Genomic DNA, 22,195 nt, shown 5'->3' on the forward strand with positions numbered 1-22,195 from the left:
AGAGTGCCGGGCTGGATTCATGGGCCCATCCAGGTCTGACCCAGGTCGCAGCTCTTTCCTGCAGCCCTGGACCCCACGGGTAAAGGAAAAAAATGCTAAGTTAATTCACGATAAAGTACCGGTGAGTTGTTATATGTTTTAAGAGAAGACCAAGGATGAGAAGCTTTGCCCAAAGGAGTGAATGATTCCTGAATAGTATGTTAGGTACCAAGGCACCAGTATAAGAGATGTGTTGTCTGGCCACTCCTGGGGCTCCCCATAACGGAGTATATATGCATGAACATATAGAACAGCCCAGAGCAGGAGATAGATTTTCATCTCTAACACAGAAAATAAAACAGTCATCTCTGTCTTCCAGCCGGGTGAGTTTTAGACAAAGCCTGACAGCCACCCTCTCCAACTGCCCCATCCTTGTTGCTGCAGCTGATAGGAAGTCAGGAGGACTTGTGACCCTCAGTGCTCCAGCCATCTGGGAGGCAGACTGGGGGCGGGGAAGTGCTGAGAATGTGAATATCTAACAGGTTTCAGGTGATGCGGATGCTGCCGGCCTGGGAACCACAATGGCCTCTTAGCCATTCCTCCCAGATTCAGCCAGAGCAGTCTTGGACCCAGGGTAATAAGAGACTGTTGAATGAACCTATAAAGTTTTGCAGGGAATCTCAAGCCTAAGGTGTGCATCACTTACCCAAGGCAAAAGGACCTCCTGACCACCTGGCAAGTAGAAAGGTTCTGACTCTCCACCAGCAAACTTGGGGCTTTCAATCTCAGCAATCTTACTCACTGATCTTGTGATCCGTCTGTAAACCACATTTTTTACTCCCCTCTTGCGTGCCAAGTGCTTTACATACCCTATTTCTATTCTTGACAACCATGCAAGGAGCTATCCCTGAAGCTTACAGAGGTAGGATCTGAACCAGACCTACTTGTAAAGCCCACAATCTTAACTTCTAGGTGATTCTGCCTTAAGAAATAAAAAGAGAACAGCTAATTTTAGGAAGCAGAGATTTTCCATACCTCAACTAGTGTGTGTACCACGTCTCTCCCCCACTTACCCCGGGGCTGATTTTAATTACAGACTGAGCTAGCTTGGGCAAGTAGAATGATGAGTAAGTGGGAGGGGGGAGGGGTAGAGATTCTCAGAAAGCAGAACTCCCCAAGGTGGGTCAGGCTAGTTGTAAATGTCGCCTTCTTAGAAGCGAGGAGCTGGACCTGAAGATTCTTCTAGCTCTAGCATTCTAGGAGATGACTGTGTTTAAAAAGAGTTTTTTTCTAAATGAGGAAACCAAGAGCTCCTTGACTGCTCATCTTCTCACCTGGAGGAAAACCTGTCCTCACAGCACTGGGGGAAAGGCAGAGGATAGCAAGTGTGTGTGGGTCGGCCACACAAGTGGGGTACATACCGCTCTTAGCAGCAAGTCTCCATGTAAAGCTGCCCATCTCCTGATGGTTAAGTTGGAGCCGGATTCATTCCCATCAGAGCCCTGTATCCCTTCCCTTCCTGGGCCCAGAGCCTTCACCCCTGGGTTGCAAGCCGATGGCTGTGGGCTTTCCCTATCCTGTTCACTGCTGTATCCCCACCAACAAGCATTAGTTGCTGGCACACTGGAGGTACGAAAGGTGTTCTACAAATCGACACATGGCCATCATGCCTGCGATGTCCACTGGGACTCGGTCAGCTGCAGGACTCCCCTACCTACCCGCCCCCTAAATGCTAAGAGCCCTGTTTGAAGCTAAGAACTAGAGCAAAATCAAGAGGCTGGGAGATTCACTTCTTGAAACTTATTTTAATATCCTCCCCACCCCACCCCCCAAGTTGGGAAAGTCCAAAACAGTCTGACTGGATTTAATTACAAATTAATACACATTTTTTTTTTGTCATTGTTTAAAGTAAATCAGTTGTGGCAATAAGGGATCATCCTTGAAAAAAGTGAAACCCATATTAACAAAATATGTCATGGAAGAACCCCACTTCGTGATTTCACTGGCTACTTAAAAGTCTAGAAAAAGTGTTCCGCATGTTCTCCGGGGCTAGTCCATGCAGTGGAAAGAGGCCTTGCCCAGACTCAAGCGAGCCCCGTCAGCTCCAACCAGGCCCCAGACCCGAGGGAAGCGAGGAGACAGGGCGAGGGGAGAAAAAGACAGATGGACAGATAAAGTCCTGAAGCTTCACTTCTAACCAAGCACGTGGGGAGAAGGCGGCGGGAAGTTAGAGGGACGGCTCAAAGCAGCAGCATTCTTTCAACCTTAAGAAAAAAAAGGTCTCGCAAGATCACTGCACGAGAAGAAAACAAGGAAGAGAACGTAATAATGCTGAGTAAGTCTCGCCTCCTCCGTCTCTTCACATATGCAGACACCATCCTCTCAGGGTTTTCAGGGTCGTGCTCAACCCGAGACCCTGTAGGGACTCTCTGCTTAACAGCTTGAAAGTAATGGTTAAAAAAAGGTACTACACAAACACACACAGACATAGATCATGTGTACAACCCGTGCATAGACACTTGCGATGATAAAATGGAAAGCTGGGGGCACCGAGGACTCCTGGACCGACTTCCTTCCGTTCAGAGTTCCGCAGACCATATCTACCCACAAACATCTCTCCAACTGGGATTACCCCCTCTTCCCCTAAGATCTCCCGGTACTGGGGAGACTGGGGCAGAGCAGGTCCACAAAACCAACAAAGGTCCCAGCGCAAGTGTCACCAGTGACATTTTTCACACGTGAAAGACAGACTACAGTTATCTGAGAGCTCTCTGCCCTTCCTGACTGCCCTCCCCCTGCCCAGGGAACTCGCATGCCTGAATGCTGCATCTTTAAATATTTCTGGCTGAGCCCTCTTGCCACATATGTCAGTAACATTCCAAGCTGGCTACCACATGCTCAGGCTCTGGCCTCCTCCCCTCCCTACTGTCGAGTGCTGTGCTGTTTCAAGGGCACGTGGGGCCGCACATCTCCCGTTTCAGCTCTGTCTTCAGCTGATCACACATCTCAGAAACGACCGAATGTAAAAAAACAAAACAAAACAAAACAAAAAAACAAGAGCTCCAAAAGAATGTTCATATTCAAAATGCCTATCTCCCTGCAATTATTTTTTTAATTCCACTTGATCAATCTATTAAGGTGAGTTAGACAAAGCGTGTGTGCACATGCACACACAGACACACACATCAGCGCACACCCACAAAATTTAGAGGCTTGGAGGTTGTTTCCTGCCAAAAGATCTAACAGAGGAAAGCTCATGAGCTGATCAAGTTTTAATATCGTGGTCAACAAGAAAGTTACACCATTTAGCAAGCACACAGAGACCGCAGGTAGGACCTCCTGATCCCTGGAGCATTTGGCTCCCTGGCCCATTTTCTGCCTACCTCTGGAACAGTTTTTTGATAGTTACTACATTCAGAGAATTCAAGAGGACTGCATGGACAGATGAACCTTTATTTAAAAAAATAGCACTTCAAATAAATTAAAAGGGACAACCGTCAAGTGTTCAAATTGTGAAGAAATAGTTGAAAACCTAGAGACTCCAAGCTGCGGGCTTCTAACCTCGTTCTTTGTCCAATGGCAAAGCCCCACACATCTCAGTCCTGCCACTCGACGTTTTCCCTACTGAGATGAGGGAAGCAATTGCAAACAGGAGACCAGACGGAGGAGAAAGCTGCATCTGACTGGAATGAACATTGCCACGTACTTGCTAATACGGGTTTCACTTTAGGACCAAATGTATTCTTTCAAAAATAAAAAAGGGGGGAGGGAAGCTGCATGTTTTTAAAAATTGAAATTATTTAGGGATAAAACACTAACTCTAGTGCCTTTAACGGGCAATAGCAACTTTTTTTCCTCCGAAGTCAAACACCATCCCCAGCTGAGCCTTTGTGCTACAAGCTTTTCAGGAGATGTTACCTAAACTTTATTAAAAGAAAAGAACAAGTTTAAATATAGACACTGGACTAGCCCAGTCTGTATTTTCAAGTCCACATTCTTCATCTGAAGCACTGCATCAGGGACCCCCCTGAGTCTGCATGTTTTCAAGTTCACAGTACATGGAACCAGTTTTTCTTTTTCATTTTTTCCTCACTCAGAGCAGCCACACGTAGTGGCCGTTGACGCCGGAACCTCGGGCGGGGCCTTTTCCTACGAGGCCTGGCCAGAGCTGCCCAAGGCTTCTCCTCAATGAGAATCGATGCTGTCATGCTCTATGGATGGGAAAAAAGCAAGAAAATAAAAGCACCTGGTACAGGTTTCATGAGATCCATTCGGATTCGCTATGTTCCAAACCCGCTGCTGAATGCCATTTGTCCACTCTGTGTGTGCTGAACAGTTTGCAGCCTAGGAGTGGGTCTCAATTCGAAGAACTGTTATTGGACGCCCCCGAGGTCGATGCAATAGCAGCTCCAGCAGGGCTACTCGTGGAGACCGACTTTCGGATGTGAGGCAGCAAGTAGGGGTCACAGGCCAGCTGCTGGACATCGATGCGGTCCTCCTTTCGGTAGGCCAAGCATCGTCGAATAAACGCCTGAAAGGAAAGTTTCTTGAAGAAGCCTGAGGCAGATAATCCTGCTGCTCCCAGAGAGAACCCTGAGGCTCTGTGGCAGCTGCCAGGGCCCAGGCCCAGAGCAAACACCCTCTATAAAGAGAAGGGGCTCGGGGCCTTTCCCAGAAATCACGCCCGGAGAGGACCAGGCAAGGAGACACATGGGCAGCAGCACCTCTCTGTGACCACGGGCTCCTTCCTTACAGAGGCACCTGAGCCATTCCTGAGTGGGAATGGGGCATGACCTGGCCTCTAGAGACCTCTGCCCCCGAAGCACAAAGACCAACGCAAAAATCTCTCTGCCTTGGACGGTTTACACAGGCACATCTAACCTAATGGTCCTGCGTGTACAAATCACGGCCTCATGTGAACTCGCCACATCCTGAGGAAGTAAAAATTGTAATGACAAACCATCGCCACGTGCAGGGTGAGGAGACCAACACTAACACTACAACGTGTCACAGATTGGTAAATGCTTGCCTTGTGTATCACATTCTTCCGTAAAAGGTGATCAAGCAAATGATGAGGCACATACCTAAGTACTAAAGAAAACCTGAACAGGACTTGTTTCCCCAAGAGCTCTGCAGACAGAGAATCATGCTATGAGTGGGGTTTCATTCAGAATCCTAATTTAGTGGCGCCTGGGTGGCTCGGTTGGGCATCGACTCTTGATTTCAGCTCAGGTCATGATCTTGTGGTTCCTGAGTTCAAGCCCCACATCAGCCTCCATGCTCTCTTTCTCCTTCTCTCTGCGCCGCCGCCCCCCCGCCGCGCCCCCCCCCCCGCCGCTTATCTGCACTAGCTCATTCTCTCAGAATAAACTTAAAAAAAAAAAAAAAAAAAAAAGAATCCTAATTTACTACCAACATGGAAGCTTCCTTTGTGCTAGGTATGAATGGCTACACAGGATCAGTTTCTATAATTTGTATCACAGAGGCCCTTAAACAGATGGTTTATCTTTTCCTATTTTTTAACCAGACCATTTTAATCAAAGTCTCGTAATGCAATTATTTTAAATACAGGAATTGGACTTTTAAAAATCTAAAATGTCATTATCACCCAAAGATCATACTTTACATTCAGGTGATCATAATGTCCCAATGTAGGGTCCATCGAGGGTAACAAATGTCTCATTCTGGTGCACAATGCTGACAGTGAGGGAAGTTGTCCATGTGTGGGGACAGAAGTACATGGGAATTCTCTACTTTCTGCTCAGTGTTGCTATGAATCTAAAACTGCTTTAAAAAATAAAGTCTAACAAAGTCTATTTAAAAAAAAATCCAGGGACGCCTGGGTGGCTCAGTCGGTTAAGCATCCGACGCTTGATCTCAGCTCAGGTCTTGATCTCAGGGTCGTTGAGTTCAAGCCTGGTGTTGGGCTTGGCACTGGGTGTGGAGCCTACTTAAAAAAAAAACAACAACCTAAAACACGAAATGTGTTATTTTTTTCCCATGTTTAATTAATAAAACACATAAGTATAACAATCCTGGTTTTCCAAAATAAAAAACACCTGTAGGTAGCTGCCTGATTAAAGTATTTGGAAGATAAAAATGCATTCACAGAAATAAACTTAATAATCCTTGGCCTTTAAGAACGACCCTTCTTAGTGAGATATGTGACACGGTAACTTGAGTTAAATGGGTTACTTTGGGTTGGATACAATACTGGTCAAACTCCCACCTTGAACTTTCTTTCTACACAGCCTCCAGGGCAGGCTTTTGAAACAGCCATCAGATCACACGGCTGCCTTGAGTAAAACCTTCCTATGCTTCCCATCTCTCCCATCTCGGTCTACAATCTGCCCTGCAGCCTCTGCCCTGCCTACCACACTCTCCTCTGTTCCTCCTGCATCCTCTGCCCTGCCTACCATACTCCCCTCTGTTCTGCCTGTTCTATGGATCTGCTGAGCTTGTCCTCACATCTGAGCTTCATGCGCTTCTCTGCCTAAAATATTCTTCTCCCCGGGCACCTGGATGGCTCAGTCGGTTAAGCGACCCACTCTTGATTCTGGCTCAGGGCATGATCTCACAATTCGTGGAACTGAGCCCGAGCTGGGACTGTGCACTGACAGCACGGAGCCTGCTTGGGATTCTCTCTCCCTGTCTCTGCACCTCTCCTGCTCACACTCGTGTGCTCTCTCTCAAAAATAAACAAACTTAGGGGTGCCTAGGTGGCTCAGTCGGTTGAGCGTCTGACTCTTGGCTTCAGCTCAGGTCATGATCTCAGGGTTCATGAGTTCGAGCCCTGCGTGGGGCTGTCTGCTGACAGCATGGAGCCTGCCTGGCATTCTCTCTCTCCCTCTCTCTCTGCCCCTCCTCTGCTCTGTCTCTCAAAATAAATAAACTTAAAAAAAAAAAAAATCTTCTCCCAAATCTACACAGGGCTCCCACCATCACATTATTCAAGACTGCTCAAAAACATCACTTCCTGCTCCCACAACCCTGTACCCTCCCTTTCTTTTTCTTCATAATCTCTATCACCATCTGAGATGGAACCGTTGTTAGTTACTGTTCGTCTCACCTGGTGGAACAGAACCTCCTAGCAGGCAGGGAACTTGTCTGTACTTCATTGCTACACACTCACCATTCCCTCTCTATGACTTAGTACAGTGTCTAGTACTCGACAGGCACTCGGTAAGTATCTGTTGTAGGAGAGCGGGTGAAGAGGGTAAGGGTTTGAAAAAATACACATTTAGAAGGGGGAGAAGGCTTTTAATGACTCTTGAATTTTGTACTGATAATCCAGAAAACAGCAGTTGTTTCCTGCTGACCAGTAGGTCAAAACTTACCTTTGCTTCAGGTGTTACTACTGGCTTTGGCGGGAACTGCACTTCAGTAGCTTTAAGAATAGTATTTTCTTGTAGAATGTCTTGCTGGGACTGGTTGTGGCCAAAAGGCTATCAGATAAAAACGAAACAAACAAAGGTGGGCCTGTGGTTAAAATTAAAGAGAACACAATTCAAAACCATAGTGAAGGGAAAGGAGAAGATCTGCTTTGATGAGAACTGCTAGAAAGAACTTCGGAGATGGTCTCCTCGCTCTCTTTTTATAGGTAAGGGGTGGAAAGGGTCAGAGCTTAAGTACTAACAAGCTCACAGTCCAGCACGGAGGTTAAGGCAGGGCTGGCACTGGAAGCAGCGTCTGCCACAGGATAATACCTCTGTTGAGGTTTGCTGACAACAAAAACCATCCTAGGAGGAACCGGCAACCTCTTCTGCCCTGAGTGACAACTGTAGGCTTAAGTAGTACACATGTGTGCCACTGGCAGACCCAAGACCCAGATAAAGACAGATGGAACAGGAAGTAAACAGGAGACGGAATAAGAACAGGCGCGTGGAATAAAAGCTGGGGTTACTTAGCGGCTTCATCTGTGCCCCAATGTGCCATTTTCTAATAGCCTTAAAATACAAGTTCAAGTTTAGTGTCATCTCTACAATGTTTCTACTAAGAGATCACAATTCTTTCTACATAACCTCTACCAACATTATCAGCAGTACTTCCTCATTATCAGAGAGTATAAATAATAATTAACTCCTACTTGAGATGCCTGACTGGCTCAGTCAGTGGAGCACCCAACTCTTGATGTTGGGCCCATGAGTTCGAGCCCAACGTTGGGTGTAGAGGTTACTTAAAAATAAAACCTAATAATAATAATAATAATAATAATATAATTAACCATTACTGGCTCTGAAGTTTCCCCATATTACAAAGGGTAAGATACAGAAACAAAGACCAAGGGGCGCCTGGGTGGCTCTGTCAGTTAAGCATCCAACTTCAGCTCAGGTCATAATCTCATGGCTTGTGAGTTCGAGCCCCAGGTCAGGCTCTGTGCTGATAGTTCAGAGCCTGAAGCCTGCTTCAGATTCTGTGTCTCCCTCTCTCTCAGCCCCTCCCCCACTCACACTCTGTCTCTCTCTCTCTCTCTCAAAAAGAAAAGAAAAGAAAAGAAAAGAAAAGAAAAGAAAAGAAAAGAAAAGAAAAGAAAAGGAGACCAAGGAGAAGTTAAAGAGGAAGCTGAAATCTAAATTAAGAGCTTGGTCTAGGGATTGTAACAAAAGTATTAAGAGTCCAGGGGAGTCGCAGAACCCCCAAATGGCTTATACTCACAACCTACACTGTTGGAACCACCTACAAATTTTGATTATTTATAACACACTGACAGCAAAAATACGGCTATATGTGCCCTGTATCCTAGTATGTATGTTTACCCTAAGGGAGCATTCTCATAAGGAAAACATAAATGTGAACAATTCATTAGGTACAGTTCACTACCTAGGTTATTATGTGTCCAAATGACCTATCACCTTGATCCAGAGGTAACAGATGGTGAATATTTTCTAACACTACATCTCCCCAGTACAGAAGATAGAAACCACGCTTTTATTAATAATAGCTTTAACTACTGGGGTAGCTGGGAATGAAGACCCCTGTAGATTTTCCAAGTTCCAGTCCGTGGGACCCTGAAGAATGCCTCCTGGGACAACTGTATATTTGAAATAAACCAGGTCATATCCTTATACGTATTATCAGAATCAAAACCGATCCTGGATCTAATTGAAAACGGTAAAAATGTATGTTTTTCAATAGCCCAGTGAAATTCATTAGGTACTCTGTTGAAAAGTTCTGCTTATGCATAAAGCTGTTATTGTTGTCTGTGTTTTCCTCAAACCACATCCAAAAGCTCTGTATAACCAAACGATTAATTCCAAGAGAATAACAGACACCATGCCAGTGCATACATGTGCCACCCAAGCCAGATATCAAGCCACCACATCTGACCTTCCTTACCTTCCTTCCATAAAGACACTGGTAAAAGATCACACCCACTGACCAGACATCAACTTTATTTGAGATCTTTGGTGGCTCTTTCCCAACCACAAAACACTCTGGTGGTAAATACCTGGGACAAAAGGAAAATAAAATGACTGTATAAATCTAGGACATATACAAAAAGGCAAAGTAGAAGACCTTGTGGGAAATAAAAATATCTCAATTTTAACTGAAATGTAGACGAAAAAGCGACTTGGGCCTTGCTGGGGAAAGTCCGTGAGAAAACACTGTAACTTAAGGAGGCAGCATGTCCTAAAAGCCTTAAAATACATTTCTCAGTTCACCGAGAGAGGCAAATATTCTCCCCCTGGCCCCTGTTTCACCCACCACAGCATCTTTTCCCAGGGTTGCGCCCGATAGGAGTGTCATTCAACAAGTTCCAAAAAGGAGGGGGAACACAAAAGAAGTGCATTCCCTTTTATAAGAGCTGCAGCAACAAACATCAAAACAGAACTTGAAGTGGTGTGGGTTTGCTTTCATGTTGGCTGAGAAAGAAGACTGTCTCTAAAATAACTATGTTAGAAGTCCAAAGGAGGGGGGGGGGGTGGCTCAGTCTGTTGAGCGTCCAACTTTGGCTCAGGTTGTGATCTTGCAGTTCATGGGTTCGAGCCCCGCATAAGGTTCTCTGCTGTCAGCACAGAGCCCGCTTTGGATCCTCTGCCCCCTCTCTCTTTGCCCCTCCCCTGCTTGCACACACGCTCTCACTCTAAAATAAACAAACATTTAAAAAAATAATAAAAGTCCAAATGAATTCAGAGCCCAGTATTAATCTCTGAGGGGAGGGGCTGTCTGCCTTCGTAAGGTAGCTCTCTTTGTAACATCTGGACTGGGAATAACTACAATATATAATAAATGGTGATACTACAGTCCAAGTTATCAAAGGGTATTTTGTGTTGCCCACTTGAAGGGTGATCAGGGGCTTCCTGAAGACTAACAAATACGGGAGAAAAAGCCCACCAAACTAGTAGTTAGCACAAGTCAATCCTCATCTGAATTCCTTCCCTCCCCACCCACTCCTGGCTTGGAAAAAGACTGGCTGCACAGCCAACCACACCAAATTGTATGGTGTGGAAGGTAAGTGCCTCTTGGCATTTAGGAAACCAAACGAATACGCTTCCACTCACTGCCTGGGGTCTTAGCCATGGCACAGCTGGAAGGCAGCATTCTGAAGATAACAGATCGATTTCTGCAGATTTCATGCTGGCAAAATCAATTCTGTGAAAAATTCTTTATTTTAGACCCTGCTGTGCTTCCGGTATAAAAATCTAAACTTACAACTCGAAGGGGGCCACAAGAGCTGAGAGGAAGAAAATGTTCCATGATGGGCTTTTTTCTTTTCTTTTAAAAAAGTTTAGTCTTATGTTCTTGTTTCTTATTTATTTTTAACAGACATTTGGGGATGATTAAGACCACTGACCTACATTATTACTTCACAATGAAAACTGTTAGCCAAAACACACACTGAACTCATGAAGTGGGGAAAAAAGCAAAGTAACAAGAACATAGGAAAAAGAATAAAAAGAACAGCTCTTCCAAATGTCACTAAAACCTCCCTGAACCTGACTTTTCACGGTTCTTGATTCTTTAACATACATAATTTAAATATGATCTTGCATAAACAACAAATAGAACCTTGGTTCCAAAATGATCATTTTAATGTATTTATAACTCTTGTGGAGGTGGTAGAGAAGGACAGAAGTTGTTGAATTTGTCCAAATGATGAGTAATAATTTAGCCAAATATTCACAGTACAAAAGACATTGATTTAAAAAAAAAAAAAAAAAGACGTTGACTGCCACTTGACAGTATCAGTCTGGAAAAGTCACTTTCTAGGTCTCAGTTTCCCCATGTATAAACGAAGAAATAAACTAGTTCTTCACCCAAATAATACTGACAATAATAAGCACTGTAATTCCCTATCAAGGACTTCGGGAGAGAGTAGAGGACGGTTCTATGATATTGCACGAAATTATGTTTAAAAACATAATTGCATATTCTGTCACAATAAAATCATCCTACAGAAACAGGATTCTCAGGGCCTAATCTATAGGTCATTTATTTATAAGTAGTATTGAGGGCACCTGGCTGGCTCAGTCAGTGGAGCATGCGCTGATCTCACGATTATGAGTTCGAGCCCCCATGCTGGGTATAGAGATTACTTAAGAATAAAATATTTTTTAAAAAAAAGTAGTATTCAATGTAGAAGAATTTTACCAAACACTGCAACTACCAAAATACTGCAAACCGTTGCCTAGAATTTGTTATGTCTTCCCACCCTGTTTGTATCGATCCTCTAGGACCTAAGAGGATGATACATGAGGAGTGTGATTATGACAATGCTTAGCACTACCAATATGGAGATTTTTTAAACCTTCAGAGGAACCCACAGAATTAAGTTTTCTCAGTAGCCCCCTTTTTACCTCTCTTTTTGTTATGAAAATAATCTCCAAATATAATCTAAAGTAGAAAGAACAGTAAAATGAACCCCCAAGTAACCATCATTGAGCTTCAATAATTATCAACATGGGGCCAATCTCTGTTCATATACACCCCTCCTCCCACCAACAGATTACTCTGAAGCAAATCCCAAACATCACATAATTATTATTTAAATTCCAACCACTGAATTTTTATAGCCCAGCAAATACAGCAATAGGTAGCAATGAGAAAATGAATTTAACACAAAAAGGCTTAACTTTTTATAAGAACAAGTTACCAAACAAAAAAGCTAAAATCTAAGTTTCAGTGAATTTATATAGCAGAGGTATAGACCTGTTTCCAGAATTTCCAACAACAGATATTTTTGTGCCATTTAGTGACAGGAACACTAACCCACAATAACCACCATAGTAAATAAACACTGTAAATGTAGCTTCTATTTTAAACCCAGGAACTCAAAGGTTTAATTTAGGGACTGATTTTCACTATAGGTACCATCTCCACAAAAAATAAGGAGCAATGAAGAGTAGGAATTTTGTGCACATGATGCTTTTCTAAGGATTTGATGGATTCTCTAATATACATAATTTACATATGATCAGACTGATGAGAATAAAGCTCATCCTGTGGGCTGTAAACGATCCTCTCCCTTCTCTGCCTACTTCCAGTCAACGCCCTCATTCCCAGGCAGTCAGTATTCTGCTAAGGCCTAGGGCCCTCCAGTCTCAAAGTTAAGTGATCTGACCAACTGACCCTGGGGTTTAATATATGTGGGACTTCTACACCGCCCCCAACCTCAGTTTGGAATCAAATGTCCAATTGGCAGCTTTCTGTTACCACCTCAGAAGGAAAAAGAAAGCTCTGTTAACACACTTTACAATCACAAAGTGAGTTGTTTGGGCTGTAGGTATCTTTTATGGCTCCTGCTGTCAAAAGCAGGCAGAAATAAGAGGTCATGGAATAAGCAGGTAGAGCTAGCTGGGGTAGGGTGGTGGTGGGGAGACGAGTGACAACAGATGGGAAGAAATGTGGCTCAAAACATTTTAGAACACGGCTGATGGGTACGGATAAATTTCTTTGCAAACTGTGCTCACTTTTTTCCTGTTTAGATTTCAAGGGATGCTGGGGTTACTTTACATACTGATCTTTACAACTTCTTAGTTCTTGACAGGGCATCATCCATTGGCAACTCTAGAAATGAATCCCTCATCCCATTAACCCATAACAAGAGACCTACATTTGTACTGAAAAAAATTTAGGGCCATTCTTTAAATACACAGGAGCAATCTCGTTCTCTCCCTACTCCATAGGGCCAGCTCTAAAGAAACACACAACTCCAACACCTGGCCATATATAATCTCTCTCAATGGTTTTCAAGAAAGGAAAGAAAAATTAAGACAAGTTAATATAAATACAGAGAGTCAAACGGCCGAAAAGGCAGTGATATTTGGGGAGGAAAATCTACTTTGGTTTACTGCATTTTGCCTAAGACAGGATGTAGATATTAATGATCAATTACCAACATTTCAGTATAGCACAGCCATATCTCCACCAGCCAACCTGGCAGATCTCCCAGATACCTACCAATAAGTACCAGCACCTTGTGATGTTAGCTCCATGCCATCCACTGAATTGTAGCTATCATCATCCATGATCTTGGAAAGACCAAAATCTGTGATTTTTATCTCTCCACATGCTGTACCATTTACTAAAAGAATATTACCTAAAAAGATGAAAATCTTCATGAATAAAAAGAGACTTACTAATTAAGAGAAAAGTTCAAGGTAAAACAGACAAGAAGGGGACAAGTGAACTCAAACTCTCGCACGTAATAGCAAACATCTAAATTCGTGGAATAAAATGATCTGGACTCTGGATGCTAGAGGAGAGTCCTCAGTGTCTGGCTGCAAACTTCCATTTTCCAAGAATCACCTGCTAGATGTGCCAAAACCACCACTATGAGCAGTGGAAAAAAAATTGCAACTCGCCAAAGTAAAATATCACTTGGACGGCTGGTCAAAAATGGTGGGAAAGTTTCATCTGAGCTTTCAGTAACAATCTCTAAACCACCCTGTTTAGAACAGTAGTTTCAGGACCGGGGGGGGAAAAAAAAAAAAAAAAAACCACACAAGGGAATCAAAACTAGTACCACAGTGCCACCTACAGTTCCTATGATGGGAAAATGTATTGGATTCAGTGCTGGAAAACCCAATAACACAAATAGCTGTTGTTTTAAAAACCACTTCATTATAATGACTTTTTTTTGTCATTTGAATTGTATTAGAACATTAAAGAATAGTGAATAGTGAGATTTAATACGTAGCTACCAGTAGAGGAAAGCAGAGTTAACAACTGTGCCCACCAGGAGGTAAATGGGAACCATCTTCCCAACACCCAAGCCAAAGCTGGTTCCAGCTGTCTACAGAGAACATATGCAGACTTCTAAAAAACAACTGAGGATGATGACAAAAAAAACAGAGGTGGGGCGCCTGGGTGGCTCAGTCGGTTAAGCATCCAACTTCAGCTCAGGTCATAATCTCATGGTTTGTGGGTTAGAGCCCCACACCGGGCTCTGTGCTGACAGCTCGGAGCCTGGAGCCTGCTTCAGATTCTGTGTCTCCCTCCCTCTCTGCCCCTTCCCTGCTCGCACTGCCTCTCTATCGTGAAAATAAAGAAACATTTAAAAACAAAAACAAAAAAAACAGAGGTAAAAAGTCTAACTGCCCTCTGCTGTTTGCTGAGGACTACTGAAATTAGATAGTAACCATACAAAAAGACGTAAATCTGTTCGAATTTAATGAAATGGGAGGCATACCTGCAAAATAAGTCATTAATTTGGAGGCACTTTCGTCGAAAAGACTTGGACTAGAGGACTACTATGTAGTGTGAAATGGAGCTCACCCAGAGCAGGCCTTGCTAAATCGGGCTGACATGGTGACCCGCCCTGGCTCTACAGACAAGGGCATCGTTTCTCCAGAGCATTTCATCCGACTCATCCTCTCAAACCCAGCATTGTGTGGCTGGGCCTCTTTCATTCCCACACCTACCCAGGCAAAGCCAGATATTACTAGGCCTTCTAGGCTCCTGCCACATTCTCTAACTTTATCAGATTAGAAGTCACTTTTAAGATCAGAGAAAAGCCATCAATACTGTCACCTAAAAGTCAGACATACCTGGTTTGAGGTCATAGTGTATGATGGGAGGTTTTATTTCATTTAAGTACTTTAAAGCATTCACAATCTGCATGATAATGGACCGGGCCTCTTTCTCCGACATTAATTTGTGCTGTTTCAGGTAGAAGTCCAGATCATTTCCCTCACAGTACTCTAATACTGTACAAAACCTAAAGACAAATAAACCAACATTTGACTGTGGGAAACAGCAAGCAAATCAAGACTAACTAAACCAGCCCCAGCGAAAACTTTAATTAGTTTCTTGCTCTGTTCTTTAGTCCTGAAAGTACTCTTCTATTCTTTATTCAGTATTAGCTACCTGAGTGTTTGCCAGGAAGGAAACTGCTTTCTCTCCTGGTGAAGAGCCTTCACGCCCTCCACACTGGAATCTGTTGTGCTACAATTCGCCCACACATACCTCTTCTTAAATCTAGTCTATAAGAACACTGACAAGAACTGTAATGTACTTAAGCTAGATTATCTTTCTAGAGGGGTCTCCTACACATTTCCACACCGTGCTCCAGTTCTAAACAAGCATATGGTACTCAAGCATACAAGTCTCAATACAAACATTTCAAATGATCCTAAGCGCTGACAGTGAGAAAAAATCTAGGGTTTGCCCACGTCCCAAGAACTGGTTTCATGTCATGTCTCCTGGTAGTTTGGCACAATACTGTATATAATTGCTTTTTGCTAAACACAAGAGAACTTTTAAAAGTACAGTATCTGTTGTTCTAACAAATATGCTATTGCATAGTGTGAGTTTTTTCCTTCACTTATATCAATTCATCATATAGACCCAAATGTAAAACTACATACCATTTGTGGCATGAAGGGTCATGTGTCTATCTTCTAAGGGAATTGTAAACTGAAGTAAGGATTCTTGAATTGTTTGAGTATTCCTGAGAGATGAAGACCTTTTAAACGATCCTAAGCTGTGACAATATGGTTGTATCACTCAGGATCTAGCCAGGAAATAAAAACCACCTGAGTATTTAAAACAGAGAAGTTTTAGCTCAGGGAATTGATCAGATGGATGATGGAAGAGCTGAGAGGATAAACTGGCCAGTGAGGCACCCCAGAGATCATCCAGAACAGGAAGCCATTAGCACCCTAGGGCCAAAGGGCGGAGATGGTGCAACCTGAACCCAGGGTCACCAAGAGAGCCTGGAATCACAGCGGGGAGGGGGAGGAGTGTCCCTACCCACCACCATCTCGGTCTCCCCAGTGGCTGAGCCCAGCTGAACAACAACTGACACCGGAGCCTGGCAGAACAGCCTACAAGGGTCATCTTCCCTAAGATGCAGAACAGGGTAAGGGTGAGGAGCAGACCTGAGAGCTAACAGGCTCAGGACTAGAGAGGACTAGAAGGCCTCTGGGAAATTTGAGGCCTTCAAAAAGCACTGCGATGAAAGGCGGACATACACCGTCCTGCGGGATCCCCAAACTGAGCAGCTTGTGTTTTCTATGAAGCATATTAGGGAATGCTAGCACCCTATTTGAGAATGAATATCAAAAATTTATAGATTCTCTGATCTAAGATATAGATTCTCATGTTTAGTGGAGGTATTTTTTGATCCAAGTGCAAGCTTAAAATAAAACGTCACTTTAACACCCAAACAACTCTCAGAAGATTTTCTAACATGATGGTGAAAAGTCACCACATACACAATAGGAAGAACAAAATAAACAATTCAAGAATAGCACACAACCAAGTCAATTTCTTAGATTAGTTAAAAGTATATATACAATTTGAAACCATAGATAATCTAAGTCATTCTCCTTATTTTTGAAATGTTTTTGTTATTGGGTGGAGGGCAGTCTACCTAGTATTCAAGGAATTTAATCACCCTTGGAAACCTGTTCTCTTAACCAGATATTCTTCTAAACCCCATCCACGCTAAACACACACTGACTATGCCTGGTCCGAGGGCCACCCTTCTGGAAAGGGGTCATCCCTGAGCAGATGGAAAAAGGGATGGTACACATTTCCAAAGGGAATGAAGGTCTCTCCCTTTGGGAAACATTTCTAAATGTGGGGTGGTTCTTGGCATAGCAGTCTCTGAGACACCTGCTGTTTAGAATGGGCCTGAATGCCTAGAATCACCCGGAAGGCTAAGAGGGAACACCTGCCGACCAGACTCTGAGGTTCAGACTCCTACAGAGAAAACATTTCCAAATGCTGAAATATTCCTAAACTCCTGGGTAAACCCAGAGGTGACAGAGCTTACCTTACCCAGTAATAAAATACAACAATGCCTAACAGTATTAAAGATCTTGGGCAAGTCATTTCACTTCTCTGGGCCTCAAATTTCCATCTATAAAATAAAGTTGAACTGAGATCCCTTCCAACTCTAACATCCCACATGCCTGTGAGGCTGTTTTCACAGGCAGCACTGGGTTATGCCTTCATTTGTGCCACATTCGTTCCCATTCTATGATAAAATCACATTGCTGGTACTTCTTTAAAAGGCCCATCACGGTTCATCAGAATCTCTGGGGTGGGGCAGAGGCTCTCTTGTATAGTCCACACCCACTGGGGCACGTCAGAGGCAGCTGGCACCAACTTGTGACAGTTACCAAGAGCTGACAGTTAATTTTCAGGAATTTTATGAGCTGGTTATTAAGCCACTGGTAGGATGCAAGGACAAACAAAAGGTGGTTTATTCATACAATGGAATATATTTGGCCGTAAAAAGGAATGAAGTACTAATATATGCTACAATAAAAAACCTTGAAAAAACATCATCTCAAATAAAAGCAGCCAGTCAGAAGACTCCAGATACTACATGAGTGATTCCTATACAAGTCCAAAATAGGAAAGCTATAGAGACCAAAAAAAACCAGACTAGTGGCTGCTTAGGGCTGGGAGTGGGGTGGCGGTGGGGTGGAAGAATAAGGGGGTGACAGCAAAAGGTATGGGGTTTCTTTTTGAGGTAGTGAAAATGTCCTAAAAATGACTATGGCAAAAAAAAAAAACGACTATGGCAATGATTGCAGATCTGTGAATATATTAAAGGCCTTGAACCGTTTACTTTAAGTGGGTGAACTATATGGCATTTAAATTATATCTCAATAAAGCTTTTTTTTTAAGTTAGTAGCTTGAAATTGGACCTGTTGAGAAATTTATTATCACAGAAATTGTCAAATACTACATATTAGCCCTATTCCGACCCCCACCAAGCTGGTTGTTAAACATTAACCAGCACACAACTATACAAGTCCTGTGGCTGAGAGATGTATTGCTGACCCAAACATGAATTCACACACGATCATTTGCCCATAAATACATACACTTGACTCCCTCAGAGAGTATTTCCTTGACCCAGATTTAAGCTCCATTTCATGAGTAGTCAACACACTGGAAGAAAACAGCATAACTGCTAAGCTAAAATGTCATGGCACTTACGAGTCAGTGTCCAGTGAAAAGTAATCATACAGCTTAACTATTCTGGGATGATCCAGTTCTTTGTGAATCCGGTATTCCCTACATGCGTGCCTGTAAACAAAGTGGAAAATTAACATTTTGTATTTTGGACTTTTAGACCTCTAAAAGGATACTTCTACACATTCTCTCATTTTTCCTTGCTTCTGCCTATTCATTCCATTCAGATCTGGCTGGCTCTGTATCTTTCCTCATCCTGTTTTCACTATTAGTATCCACCAATCTGTTGAGAAAATAGCAGGTGCTCAAATATCATTGAATGAATGGATGCCGACCGTTTCAAGTTCATTCTATCACAATCTCACCTGTTTTATATTTATACCCAAATATCGAAGCTTTAAAAATTATAAAGACAGCTTTTTCTCGCTCCTCAAAAACTTAGTATCTCTAAGTGTTTATATCCTGGGGATACATCAAGGAAATCAATTTTAGCATGTAAACTCCTTGGGTAAAAGGATTACTGACTGTACAAGGCAATTAGTAGTATTCTGTATTTGTTTTTAAACTCTCCTTACAAAAAGAACTTAACGGGCTATCAGCTTGACTTTCTTTTAAGAAAATGTGAATCTGATAGAAAATTATGAAACCCTAGTTTTCTTGGAATGAGACTCTACATATATGCAAATTAACATCTTTTTATTAAATACTTTTCCAATTTCAAATCACTTAATGAGATTAGGAACAAAAATATACTACATAATCCGACATATTCACTGAGTTTTAAAAGACTAGAACGTGTTGGGGCGCCTGGGTGGCGCAGTCGGTTAAGCGTCCGACTTCGGCTCAGGTCACGATCTTGCGGTCCGTGAGTTCGAGCCCCGCGTCAGGCTCTGGGCTGATGGCTCAGAGCCTGGAGGCTGCTTCCGATTCTGTGTCTCCTTCTCTCTCTGCCCCTCCCCCCTTCATGCTCTGTCTCTCTCTCAAAAATAAATAAAACGTTAAAAAAAAAATTTTTTTTTTAAATAAAAAAAAATAAAAAAAAAGACTAGAACGTGTTTATTCAATATAATTACTAATAATTTTTAAGGTAGTTCTTATTTACAAAGAGAAGAACAGAAAATTCTTATATTTTAAGTAATCCGGCACCATTTAGCTTGGGGCATTTTCTTATAAGGCAAGATCAGAAAAGAGAAACTTTCCAGAGTATGGTAAAATATAATCAGGTGATGTTTTCTGAAACTGGTGTGTCCCAGTATGTCAAAAATACACAGAAAGTACTCAACTAAAGAAAAGATGAGGAAATGATCAGGGCAAGGAGGAGAGAGGAACAAGAATCTAAAAGTAATTAAAATCTATTTTTCCCTAATGGAAACTGAGCCTGACTGAGCTTGTTTTTCAAGCTGCCACTTTTAGCAGTTTTTGCTTCTTGTGATACTTCATTTCATCATCTTTATGTCTTTCCGAACAGAAAAGACATGCCAAGCACTTAGGCAGAGAAGTGTCAGGACACCACTACCCTGGGACCTGGAAACCTAGCTGCAAGAGTCCCAGCTGTGTAACGCCACTTCTCTGGGCTTCCCCAACGCTGCACAGGATTGGAGGTTTCCGAGGACGCTCCCTGGAGACGCAGGCCTCCGGAGCCCCGGTGCGGACCCTGAGCAAATGTAGCTCTGGCCCAGCTCCTCATTCCACCTAAGCAGCATCACATGTGTCCTTTTCGTATATCAAGATCCCACCTAATAGTTCGTTCAGTAAAATTCAGACGATGCTGTTAACAAAAACCAAGTTTAGAAAGCTAGGGACTAACCAGATAACCCTCAAGTCATTTCTTCCTCTAACATACTAAAAATCTACAATTCTCTGCCCTTCTGTTGTAACTTTTTGGTTTTGTTGTGCATTTCAGGCCAGAGACCGATTTCTCCCTCAAGGTACAAGAAACAGAGGCAACTAAAGGAGGCAAAACTTAAGAACCAAATGAAGGGTCAAAGTCCTCCCCAACTAACGGTATTTGCTGTGTCACTGAGCACACTCCCTCAGCATCATGTGAAGCTCTAAGCCCGCTTCTCGAGCTTCATCGGGCAAGGCCGTGGCTCTTTCCACATCCCTTGCATGTTCAACTTTTAATTTAGCATCCAAGGGATTAATGCACTACAGAAAGCTTAATTAGAAACGGGAAGAATCTTATCTGCTCATGTGTTAAGTCTTTTACTCTTTAATAAGTGGATATACATTCAATAGGCTTACAAAATGACTTTATCCTAAGAAATTAGAAGACCATCATATGTAAGTGTATACTAACTCAGATAAAATGATTTCTGTGGACAGCTTTATATGAAAGGTTTCCTACTGTCTAGTTTTTAATATGTTATTTGGGGGAGTCAAAGAAATCTTGTCAAAAAAAAGGAATCTTATAATACCTACTAATGCTTTAATAATGCAAAAGTAAAATAATCAGTTTGCTTTTCGTTTGTGGAGGAAGGAGAAGAAAGGAGGTGCAGAGCAGAACTCAAAATTAAACAAAACAACAACCTTTTGAGTTCTTCCTTCTTTCTTAATAAAGACTCAAATAAATGTCTTTATTCCAGATGGGACTGGGAAGTCACTCCCATGAAAGTAAAAGCAATCAGAGACGTTACTATGCAGGATAGCAGCATTTTCATATTTTATAATGTTACCATAACACTAAAGTGTACCACTTTTTAGTTTAATACTAAATTTTTAAAGCACTGTCTAAAATCTGTTATATGTTTGATATATGCCTCTGTAAGTTCCAAGGAGTTAATGACATTTTGCTAATTCACTATCATCTGTATAGCCTGTATTCATCAGTATGATTTCATAATAAGCAAAATCTTTCAAAGAAAGGTGAAAGTGTGTAAGAATTTCTCCCTAGGTTTGAGCAAAGGTCTTAAGAACTTGGCACGCTCCCTCCCCATGTGTCTGTCTGTCAGCTAGGAAATGGCCCCTGCAGAGACGGCTCCATAGAAGGTACTTGGGTGCCATGATTCCCACCTCTGGTGAGGAAATGAAGAGTAGAAAGGTACCACCATGAGCCTGGAGCGGGACCAGTAAAGAGCTCAGAAAGCTGAGACGGCCCCCTTCACTTGCTCTAGGACTCTGCCTGGTAGAGAAACGTGAGGAACGTACCCAATCTCTACCCACCAGCACTCAAAGCAGCTTGCCAGATGTGTCACAGAGGTACAAGGTCCAGGCTTCGACCCCTCATTGTTTCAAAAGGCTAAGGTGGGCAGCACCCCACTAGCAGTCATCACAGTATTCCTCAGTAGAGTTCTCTTTAGGGCCAGCCTAAGAGCTGGACGCTGAAACTAGGCAAAGTATGTGCAAATCCCAGCACAGGAACCACCTTCTCAAGGTTAATCAAGGCTGGCCCCTCATAAAGTCAAGTGGTTTAGAGTGGTCATGTCACACATAAGATACAGAACAGGCTCCAAGGATAGCTGGAGAGCATTTTTAAAAAGAAGCAAGTACCATTCCAACTCCCTACGCACTCTGAGAGTCTCAATGTAAGGGGGACATTTCGCGTTTCTAACTGGTCAGAGCAACATGTGGCTTCCTTCTCTGAAGTGCTCCTGGCATTCACGTGGCATATGCCATTCGTCCCTGAACGCCAAGTGACTGGAATGTGCTTGTAATAATGTAACTGTTCCTCAGAAGCATCTGGACTGCAGCTGCCTGTCACGTAAGATACACACACAAGGTGCCATGCATAAAGCACACCTCATCCCTTTTGCTACCTCCGCTAAGCCCAATTTCTCTTAACGCCACAGGAACCTTCACTTCTCCAGTGCTGAGTGCCATCCAGCACAGAATGGGAGGGCAG

At 42.9% G+C, this 22,195-nt stretch overlaps 1 protein-coding gene across 2 annotated transcripts in view; it reads right to left on the reverse strand.

The window, feature by feature from the left end:
* Positions 1 to 1,764: 1,764 nt before the first annotated feature.
* The window catches only part of TLK2 (tousled like kinase 2), a 116,076-nt gene continuing 95,645 nt past the window's right edge, over positions 1,765 to 22,195 (reverse strand). For both annotated transcript variants that reach the window (XM_047081659.1, XM_047081658.1), the window contains exons 17-22: positions 18,379 to 18,468; positions 14,970 to 15,139; positions 13,381 to 13,519; positions 9,316 to 9,427; positions 7,317 to 7,424; positions 1,765 to 4,510 (exon numbers count right to left, since the gene is read on the reverse strand). In XM_047081659.1, the coding sequence (XP_046937615.1) occupies positions 4,337 to 4,510; positions 7,317 to 7,424; positions 9,316 to 9,427; positions 13,381 to 13,519; positions 14,970 to 15,139; positions 18,379 to 18,468 (793 nt within the window). In that variant the 3' untranslated portion in view covers positions 1,765 to 4,336. The remainder of the gene's footprint in view (positions 4,511 to 7,316; positions 7,425 to 9,315; positions 9,428 to 13,380; positions 13,520 to 14,969; positions 15,140 to 18,378; positions 18,469 to 22,195) is intronic.

This window comes from Lynx rufus, unplaced genomic scaffold (assembly GCF_022079265.1).
Source record: "Lynx rufus isolate CCGP_SWC_20201006 ecotype Redwood Valley unplaced genomic scaffold, mLynRuf1.p SCAF_18, whole genome shotgun sequence".
NCBI lineage: Eukaryota > Metazoa > Chordata > Mammalia > Carnivora > Felidae > Lynx > Lynx rufus.